At 36.1% G+C, this 10611-nt stretch overlaps 1 protein-coding gene across 2 annotated transcripts; it reads right to left on the bottom strand.

The window, feature by feature from the left end:
- Window positions 1-1970: 1970 nt before the first annotated feature.
- Window positions 1971-10292, bottom strand: LOC148861397 (kinesin-like protein KIN-14I). 2 transcript variants are annotated; one of them, XM_088983819.1, is made up of 19 exons: window positions 9606-10292; window positions 8731-8897; window positions 8488-8631; window positions 8024-8278; window positions 7854-7925; window positions 7314-7382; window positions 7029-7106; window positions 6683-6820; window positions 6489-6570; window positions 6295-6390; window positions 6006-6182; window positions 5816-5922; window positions 5068-5246; window positions 4806-4967; window positions 4460-4713; window positions 4188-4351; window positions 3872-4072; window positions 2488-3002; window positions 1971-2406 (listed from the first exon to the last, which is right to left on the bottom strand). In XM_088983819.1, exons 1-19 carry the CDS (start codon window positions 9721-9723, stop codon window positions 2277-2279), a joined length of 3108 nt encoding a protein of 1035 aa, XP_088839945.1. In that variant the 5' UTR covers window positions 9724-10292; the 3' UTR covers window positions 1971-2276. The 2 variants fall into 2 exon arrangements, with proteins under 2 accessions (XP_088839945.1, XP_088839946.1); XM_088983820.1 differs by having other exon boundaries at window positions 8020-8278; window positions 9606-10209.
- Window positions 10293-10611: the final 319 nt, after the last annotated feature.

Here is a 10611-nt window from a genome sequence, read left to right as displayed (position 1 = left end):
TCCAATCTGACCCTGGGTTGGTCAGTTTTCTAATCATTCTAGTCGGTTTCGATTTAGTTTATGCTAACCCAAGAGGTCAGGTTGCTTTCAGTTTGATCATTTGTAAACTGACCAAAATCGAATCACACCAACCATAGATATATATATTAATATTTTATATTTTAAATTTATTTTTTTTAATATGAGAAAGTGAGAAGTTTCCCATATTTTCTAATTTAAAATATTTTATATTATATTTTTTAATATTTTAAATTTACTTTTTAATAATACCATTTCAATTCTTTAAATTTAAATTTAACTTCTAAATTTAATTTTTTTAGATTTAATATTTGAATTGACTGACCAAATAAAAAACCGACCAAAATCAATACAACATGAACTGACATTGGTCAATTGGTTTCAGGTGACTAACTTCACAAACCAACCAAGTTGATTCAGTTGGTCAAATAACCAAGAACCAAACCAAACCAACCCATGAACACCCCTACTCTCAACCTCTTCATTGCACCGGTGCATATTATACATATTGCGTGCCCTTACACTAGTGCAAAATAATAAAATTATAAATAAGCCCTTAATTAGCTGTCTCAAAAACACAAGTACAAAGATCATCTTACTCTTTGATGATTGCCAACATATAGGAAAGTGGAAAGGCCGATGGTTAGTAGTAACTTCCTTCGATGTAATTGCTTTGGATTCAAATCGGATCCAGCTACATCAGGATCCAATATGATTCAAAAATCCAATTTATTTTGTCTAAAATGAAGGAAAAAAAAATAAAAAAAGGTTTTGAAAATTTTATTTATTAACCTATACAATAAATTGATTAATATAAATGTATATAATGTCTCTATGCATATAATAATAATATTTAATAATAATAATAGTAGTAGTAATAATAATAATAATAATAATAATAATAATAATAATAATGAAAAATTGGGCCTAATGCCACTTTGGTCCCCGAATTTTAAAATGCAACAATTCAGTATTCAAACTTTCAAAACGTGTCAATTTAGTACCTATCGTTAAATGCTTTTGAAAAAGACACAAATGCCCTTCAAGTATCATCTAATTTTCTTTATCAATCATCCAAAATTTGACAAAAAAATTAAAAGTCCTAAATCCTTGCCTCTTTTATTCAAGAAAGTTGGGGTCCAGAATGTCCACTGAAATGTGACCCTTACTTTCTTGAATAGAAGCAACAAGGATTTGAGATTGTTAATCTTTCGTTAACATTTGGATGATTGATAAAGAAAATTAAATGACACTTAAAGGTCATTTGTGTCTTTTTCAAATGTCATTTAATGGTTGATTAACAATAGGTACTTAATTGACAAGTTTTGAAAGTTTAGTTATTGAATTGTCTCATTTTAAAGTTCGGGGACCAAAATAGCAATAGGCCCAAAATACAGGGTAATCGAAAATTTTCTCTCACAACAACAACAACAACAACAACAACAACAACAACAACAATAATAATAATAATAATAATAATAATAATAATTTGATCATACTCGAATAATAATCAAATCGGATGGTGTTAAATATGCATCCAATACATTATTAATTTGATGCAAATTCTATTTGGATAAATAGGATTCAAAATTGGTATATCAGACTCCATTGACAGATCTAATGGGTTGACCTCCACAAAGAAAGCCTAGAAGCTATGCTTAATCAGTGGTGAAACTGAAAACTCTAGAAAGCCCTAATACGTTTTCATTCGGCTAAGAAATTAACTTTTCAATTGAGCTAATTTAGGCAGCTTCTTCAAAGCATCTCAGTTCACATAACTCAGTCGGGAGATGTGGCTTGCCTTTTGTTGCTAGCAAATCCCGACACCACTACGACTCTCGTTACAGAAAGACAATCTTGTGGCAATCTTGTTCAAGACATGAATTCAAATTGTGGTCGATAGGTGTGTTGCTTTGAGTTAAGAGGCATACAAAAAATACAAGACAGACAAATGAAGCTGTAAACACTTTTTTTTTTTCTCATTCCCTTTTAATTTTCTTTTTCTATTTTGTAACAAAAAACACTAAACAAACAAAAAATTTCAAATAAATCAACACATATTAACAAATAGAAACTAACAGGTGGAAAACCACATCCATCGATATCACCAGCTCACCACATGAATAAATTGAGCAACCGGAATTATTGCTGCACTATATTTTAAAGACTTCTCTCTCTCTCTCTCTCTCTCTCTCTCTCTCTCATCTAAGAGAAACCAGAGTACCAGACAACCATCTCCAGTTCCACCTGCTGCAGTCTCACTTCCCATTTCCAGTTCGCCGTTTTCCATCAACAGAAACTGTCTGCCGTGCACTGCGCTGCAAAGGTGGAGTGACCCCATTCGATAGCTTTCGTGACGGTGAAGGGCCCAGTGTGGGTATTGAAGTTCTATATACAACAGCAATTAGATTATACACTCGCCAACTAAAGGTTACTTTTATCAAAGATGATAATTAGTGTATGTCTTACCTTAGTTCCGGGCTCTTTGCTGTCTTAGGATGAGGTTTCTTGATCTTTGACCCGGCACCATTGGGTATGCTAGTAACCTTGGGAAGATTAAATTGCCAAAGCAAATCTGGTTCAGATGAGTCGCTAGTTGCAACTTCCAGCTCATCAGAATCATCAGTTGTAGCCATGTCAAATCGGCTACGCTGTAAATCATAATAATTGCTCTCCTTTTTGTTTGTTGTCATCCTGTTATATAATTGTTCCGGATATACTTTTAAATCCGGTACATATCTCTGGTAAAATAACCCAGGTAGCTGTCCGTTCTCTCCTTCCCAATTTCCTAGTGGGTTTTCATTTCTATTTTCTTGCTTGTTCACCATGACCTTATCAACCCAATCTCCAGTGCATGCCTCTTTCTCATCATCCTTTTGGAAATTTAGTCCAGGACTGTTGACGGGTGGCCAAGGAGGCGAATTGAGTAGTTCTTGAAGATCAAAGCTTCCCCTCTTTGGCCTCATTGCAGAGTTGTTACGAACCTACAGAACCAACGCAATGAACTTACCATCTTGATAAAGAATTTTTACCAACAGGTAACAGCCTAAACAGGGTAACTTGACGAGGATATGGCCACCAACCAGTGGGGCACCAAGGACAAGTAGTGCAGGTCACATAAGATATTGCAATACCAGAAAAAAGAAAGATCTGGGAAAATGTAGATTGAAAAACAATTTGAACAGATAAAATTTTATTGTACAGGAAGCTTAATGCGGGTCAGTCAGACAAGGGCTGTCACAACAAAGCATGAACGTCTAACACCAGATCCAATTATTTCAGACCCGGATGATCTGTTTGCATAATTGGTTGGATCAGATGCAGATTTTCACCATATCCAATTCAATTAAGATCTGAACCTGATTACATTTCATACAATATGAATTAATATACACAGATAAATTTTTCTATATATATGTATAGGTTAAAAATGGAAAATACTTTAGTTTCTTCGTTATTTTAAAAATAAATTTGATCAAAATACGACCCAATTACAGCCCTAGGTCAGATATACTCACTTTATTATACCCATAGTTTTCAAGGCGTCAAAGCGAGGCTGGGCGATGGATTTTTTTATATAGAAAACATAGATCCCAGGGTAGTTCCCTAGGTACCATAGCCATATTTCCTTAATAATTATTCATAATTTTCATAAGAAAAGTATAGAATTCATGTTGAAGTATAGAAAATCAACATATTCATGAGAAGGAAAAAAAAAAAAAGAAGGAAAAGAAAATTCAAAAAATATAGGGGCTGAACCCTTATTTTTGTTATAGGAAAACGAGTAGTAGTAGTAGTAGTAGTAGTAGTAGAAAATGTGTTGATTAGCAAATCAATGTAAAGGGTAAATTACCTCTATATTTCCTACGTCCTCCATAGGCTGCCTGCGGCTGCTGTGGCCACCTGACATCTCCCCTCCAAACTGTTGGTTAGAATGTAAAGGTGATGGTCCATCAGCCTTTATTCTGTGTCTCTCAGGGCTACTAGATATGGAACATTGAAGGTGCTCTGTTTCTCCCTCTTTTCTTGCCAAGGCTGCCTTAAGACTAGCAATCTGAAATAAGAATTGGTAATAGAACAAAGCTCTCATTCCATATGAAAACATGAAATAAATTAAAGATATGTTGCGGAAAGCATTAATGCAAGTAGTAGGAAAATAGTGTAAAAACCTGTTCCTTGAGCTCTTTGACATCTGAACCATCTTTGTTTACTCGTGCAGCACCAAGTTCAACAGTGGCAACACGTTCAGCAAATTTAAGTGTACTAATTGTTTCTCCAACGGCATCCGGCTCAGGGCTTATATGAACAAACATCAGTGTCTTGGCTTGCCCACCTAATTAGAATTAAGAAGCCCATAACAAAATCATAGAAGATTTGGAAAACCAAAACAGGATGTATATCTAGGAAGACAGAGAATACAGGATATCTATTTGAACCATACCGAGAGAATCTTGAAGCAGTTGTGTGAGTTTACTATTCCTATAAGGGACATGTGAATTCTTTTGTGCAAGTGAAGAGATCACGTCTCCTAGAGCTGAAAGAGATTTGTTTATGTGTTGTGCCTCCTTTAGTCTATCCCCTGTCACCTCAGATTTGTCAACTCTTTCACTTCCTGCCAAGTCAACTAAATGCATGCACCCACGTAGAATAGTTCCTGATGTCAGGTCTCTTCCTTGGACATGTACTGTCAAGCAACTGAAAATAAATTTTCAATAATAATTAGCATCCAAAATAATTAAAAGAAAACATGTTGCCCCTCAAACAATGCTTAAGCATTATAGACATGCCTGTGAGAGCGACTACTACGGTCATTGAGGGCGGTTGCACCCACTACACGATTCCTCTGTCCAAGATTCATCAATTCAAGAACATCAGAGGTTGATGCAACAGGTACAAGGTTTGCATCTGGTACACTGAGTCCCTTTTGAGAACTGTTACGAATCTCTAATGTTTTCAAGGGTTAAAGAAATTCCCCCAGTAAAAATTGTAAATATCATGAGAGAATAAAAGTATAAGGAAAGAAGTGAAATAACTAATATTAAAGGATATCTTTTGTTAAGACCATCAGTGACAAGCAGGTCCCTGACTTGCTCATTATAAATCTCAATCATTTGAACAGAAACATCGTACAAGATGGTGTCCCTTCTTTGTTCTGAGAGAAGAAATAGATCATTCAATGCCCTATAATTTACACCATGGCTTTTCTCCGTAAGCTCTTTGGGTCCAGTCTGGATAAATAAACAAAGATGAAACAAGCATGATCAGAAACTCCACATCAGTGTAAACAACAAACAATGAAGTTCATTAATGGCAGAAATAAAAAAATGGTTTGTTTTGGAAGGGAAGGGGAAGCTTGATGGACCGGTTTTGCAGCATAGATATTTACACAACCTGGGCAGCACCATACACATGGTGACTAACAGCTAACTAAGTGGCCCAAAAGGATCCATGTGCTTTCCAAATCACCGTCAGTTCATGTGGCAAGTTTCATGCTAATAACATGTTCCCACTTGAGGAAAAAACATGGCACTAAAAGGAGATGGTGTTACTCGGAGAACAATACAAAAGTAATGGGTTATTGAATTTTAGTGGGTTGAAGGAGAGGAAGCTGCCTTTAGGTTCCACAATGTGATGGATGGTCTGAATTGGTCACATCATCAAAGAGAAATCTTGTCCAGCAAAGGTATGGATCTATCTAGAGAGCCCTTTTCCCATACATGTGTTTGTCTATCTTATATACCCCTTACCATAAATGGAAGAAAAGTGAAAGGGAAAGAAAGCAATTAGAATAACTTACCATTGTGTATGTTTTTCCTGATCCTGTTTGGCCATATGCAAATATGCAAACATTGTAACCATCAAGAACAGATCGAATCAAAGGCTGGGTATCTGCAAAGACCTCCTCTGCAACAGAACAGAAAAAGCTTGTGCTTAAGATATGGCCACTGATACTTTAAGGAAAAAAAAAGAAAGGAGACCCTAGCAACCTTGGGATGCAGATGGACCAAAAACTTTGTTGAAACTGAATGATCTACGCCCTTCTTTTCCATATTTTGAAGGGGTGATGATTGTAATATTCCCATCTTCTATGTAATCCACGGTGCTCAGACAATTTGTCTGTCCAGACAAGAAGGGTCTAACACGGCAATAGACCCTAATGCTTCCTAATTAAACAAAAAGAAAAAAGAAACTAATAAGTAATGTTTGATGACTGTATGTAGATTATTAATTTCTCATTAAAAAATAGATTAGGATAACTAGGCTAAGAAACATTACCTTTAAGGTCTTGCACTTGATTATATAGCTTACGATTTTCTTCAAGAACTCTGTGGTATCCAGAAGCAGCATAAGCTAGGCCATGGATGTGCTTACCTGTGAATGTAGTCAATGCAGTGAGGATGAAGAATAAACAGGAAATAGCTACTTATTAAGACACTCGTAAAGAATCCTTGAAATATTTCTATTCTCACCAAGATTACTAAACTCCTCATGATACTTCAATTGCATAAACTGCATACCCGCTCTAGTAGTCTGAAGAGTATGTCTCAATTCCTACAGCCATTCAGAATAACAGAAGAGTTCAAGTTCATTGCTTTTCAAGTTAGAAATAAAATAACCAGATCAATAAAAAAATTAGAGGAAAGCAATTGCTTCCAACGAATACCTGAATGTCTCTTTGTTGTTGGTTAAGGAGCAGTTGCTGCTTCAGCAGCCTACCTTTTGATTCATCATCATGTTTACATTTTTCATGAGAGAATTTGTCTTTCTTCATCTTTACAATGTTTTCATCTTCCATCTTCATCTTCATATCAATGAAAAAGATGTCAAACAATTATATTCAAGATCTATGGAGGAAGCTACCAAATTATGCAGTTCTACACAACTTAGATAAACTTGTCCCAACTTGACATCTTAACATGATTACTAGAAATGGTTTACATATCTAGGTCCATTTCCAGCATTTTAAACTTCAAGGATAGGTTTTAGAATAAAACTAACAGTATATATACCTTTATTTCAGCAGAAGTTGTTTTTGAAAGGGACTTGTTGCTATCAGACAGTGCCAGATCCTTAATAGTTGTTTTCATCTGTTGAATTATAAAATAACAAATAGATAAGTCTCAAAGAGACTCTTGCAAATGCATGAATGTTAATGATAGTCTAAGACAGTTCTAAATAAGGTTTATCCACTGAAATTACGTATTCAAGACAGAGAAAAGAGCATTACGGACTTTTAGTTTATTTATCAAAATGGGCAATGTAAGGTAATATCAAACAAATAAAATGAAACTTACCAACTCATTATGATTTGCAAGACGACGCTCAAACTCTTCCATAACCTTACTTAGCATGGACTCCACCAACTGTAATGAGCAAAATACTAATATATAATCCTCAAACCCAACCAAACAACAACAAGAAAAGGAATAGACAAAACAAAATAAGCATGAACAAGGAAAGTTCAAATTTCAGCTGAACAATAGGAAGCAGCTAACCTACTGGGGTTAATCATTGGCCTACAGTAGAAAGATCTCTTATCATGGCACCCAAAGAGGCAATCTAGAGAGCTAATAGACATCTGCTCCAGACTACTATTTCCAGATCATCCAAAGGAGTGGAATAACAGAATGGTTATAATCACCTAGTGGGGCTAATTGTAGGCCTACAATATCCTCTAGATGGTATTCACAGGATGTTGATTGAAGATCCTACAAACATTGTATGCTTGTAATTTATACCACAACCAAACCTCTCAAAGTCATCAATATCCCATCCAAATCTTGGTGACAATAAGGACTAATCAACTTTCAGAGAGCACAAGAACTCTTACTTACCACTGGAACTTCTTCAGGTTTCTTATCAGATAGAACAGCACGTACAAGCATGTCTAAGGAACGTGTAGTATTCTGTAACCCAAATTTCAAGTTAGGCCTAGAAGTTGGTATATTCATTTACATATAAAAGAAAGTACTGGCATGAATTTAAAATTGTAAAGCTTACCAACCATTTCAGTAGGATCATGTGCAGAATCACCATTCTGGTCAATGGAAAAACCATCCAGAGACCTATCATTAATTGACAGATTCCTTGACAACGAGTTTGTGAAGGGTTCTAAATTTTTCCTTGCAAAATATTTGCCAGAGTTTGCGGGTTTCAAATTTCCACCAAATTTCCACAAACCATTTCCCCCAGAATGTTTCCAATCACTGTAGGATTTGAGTGCTAGAACGCAATTTACAATCCTTGCAGATTTTCCACCCTGGAAAAGAGAAAAAGGGTTGTTATAACAAAAGTTCTATTCTTCAACACTCTCATGCTTCCTGGAATCATATTGGTCCATGTTGTATAGACCTCGATTTTATGTATAAAAAATAATGAAAAAAAGAATAACAAGAAAAAGAAAATTGCTTACATTTTTCTCATTTTTTAACAGGAGAGTATTCTCTCTCTTTTTTTAACAACACTTACTTGTTCTAGATCAGATGCCTCAAAGGTTGGGAGGCCCATCTCCTGCACAGCGACAAGGAAATTCCTCACATTCTCAAAGTACTGAAATGCTGATAAGGCAGCTCCATCAGGGATAAGAACCGAATCACATGGACTTTCAACGACCTGAAAACAGTTATAAAAGACAAGAACAGTAAGGACTATATTTTGATCCCAAAGGGATGGCCAGATGGAATCAAATACACATGTCATCAAATCCCCCACCTTGGGCACAGCACCAGATTTAATCTTATTGAGCGCATTGCAGAGTATTATCCCACTTCTCAACCCAAGCCTGAATTCTTCCTCAGATGGCTCGGCTGGTAAATCTTTAGCTCCAACTACTCCAACGATCTTTCGCAGCCACCCAGCTGCCTCGTACCTCCTCGATGCTGCAAGAAATCCAAATTCGACCGTTTTTAGCTCTTCCAATTTAATCTATAGAAATTTGGAGGTCTGAGTCTATTCCATTACATCTGTTCATGTAAATAACGCGGAAAAAGAAAATGTTTTTTTCAAAAAAGAGGAAAAAAGAAAACGTTGAAGCTTGTCGCGAAAATTACATATAATCACTGCAAATAAATAAGTAAACAAGTTCTTGTAAAAATCAAGGTAATGAAGCAATACCGATTTACAGCAATAAAAGGAAATGGGAGCATTTGCTCTGTTTTACTCTCAATTGAAGTTTAAACCCAGGAAAAATACTGGATCCCTGTCAGAAACGCGATCATAAAAAGGAAAACAACTAGAAATCAAAGATTCTTCCGAAAATGAGGATTGCATCGGCATCATTATAGTGTAGAGAGGGCGAAGAGATTAGTAAAAAAAATCATCTTAAGTTCACCAGTAAAACTGTGCAAAGATTCTTCTCCACCAGGACAAGAAAAAAACTTAGATAATACGCTTAGTTGTAATAAACCTCAAGATAAGCATAAAGAAGAGAAACTGAAACTGAAATCAGCATCATATATTTCCCGCACACCTCACTATTTAAACAATTTTAAAAAACGTTAAATACATACTCACACAAAAATGAAAAAACAAAAAACAAAATCTCACTTCACCATCGACAAATTCATCAAAGAGGAGTACGATCCTACCTGCTTCCTCCTCCTTACGTGAAGCCAAATCAGTATCGCTCAATCGAGTTCCATGTTGTTGGAGAACATCCTCCACTACGGAAGCCATAGAAAAAGATAAAACACCTTCCGATGCCATTACGGTGCTAGAAACAAGATAAAACTCTGATGAACAAATCCAAATGAAATTCAGATGCACGCCATTACAGAAAAGGCCAAGTTCAAGCGACCCTTTCTTATCAATGCAACAAAATCTTGATAAGTTAGAGCTCCTCCCACAAATTGAGCAGAGAGAGAGAGAGAGGCAGAGCAGTTTATTCAAGAGAAAGAGTTCAAGCAAGCAGTTACAAAGCTAGGGTTCCAGACACCAGAGATGCACAAGGAAAAGCGAAAGTTATAGAGAGACAAAGAGATTAGAAGAAAAAGAAAAGGAAAATATAAAGAAAAGTGAGGAATTTTCTGTTCTTTCTATTCTTTGGTCGCTCCGCTGTTCGTTCTTTCTCTGTATCTACACTTTCTTCTGCATGAGTCGGTCCTCTTTCTCTCTCACTCTGTCTTTCAAAGCTTGCTCCCTCCTTTCCATCGTTCTAATATCGCACTCAAAAGCAACACCAAACCTCGTTCCGAGCCTCCCGGTTCGGTACCCGAACGGTTTCTATAATCTTTCTTGCTTCAGGAATTTTTCCTGTTTTCATCTTTCACCTCGTCGTCACCTGCCGATTAGTAGTTTCTAGTTTGTACTTAAGTTACCAACTTACCATGATATTGCTTAAGTTGGTAAATGGTTACGAGCCGTTCGATTGAGGGACCGTGGCATCAAATCAATCACGTAGTGCGGCGTAGTGGGCCCCTGGATGGGAAAATGGTATTTGATGTGGGTATTTATTTTAATCGCGAGGGCATTTCCGGGACAAGAAGAAAGTTCGATTCTCCGTTTTCTACCTCAGATGTAATTTTAGGAAAGTTATTGGCTAATGTTATAAGGTCACCAACAGTCATATTTTTGAAATGTTGATGACGTGTAAAT

This window comes from Nelumbo lutea, chromosome 4 (genome assembly GCF_056320005.1).
Source record: "Nelumbo lutea isolate HS-2025 chromosome 4, American lotus-T2T, whole genome shotgun sequence".
In the NCBI taxonomy this organism is placed as follows: domain Eukaryota; kingdom Viridiplantae; phylum Streptophyta; class Magnoliopsida; order Proteales; family Nelumbonaceae; genus Nelumbo; species Nelumbo lutea.
The sequence above is the reverse complement of the archived record's forward strand: the minus strand, read 5'-3'. Positions and strand labels throughout refer to the sequence as shown.

Bases quoted from the DNA above. Each gene is read 5' to 3' on its own strand.
- LOC148861397 (XM_088983819.1), bottom strand. From the start codon at position 9,723: ATGGCATCGGAAGGTGTTTTATCTTTTTCTATGGCTTCCGTAGTGGAG. The intron at 8,898-9,605 runs GTAGGATCGTAC...GATTTCTTGCAG, and splicing joins ACGTAAGGAGGAGGAAGCAG to CATCGAGGAGGTACGAGGCA. The intron at 6,571-6,682 runs GTATTCGTTGGA...GAATGGCTGTAG, and splicing joins AACAACAAAGAGACATTCAG to GAATTGAGACATACTCTTCA.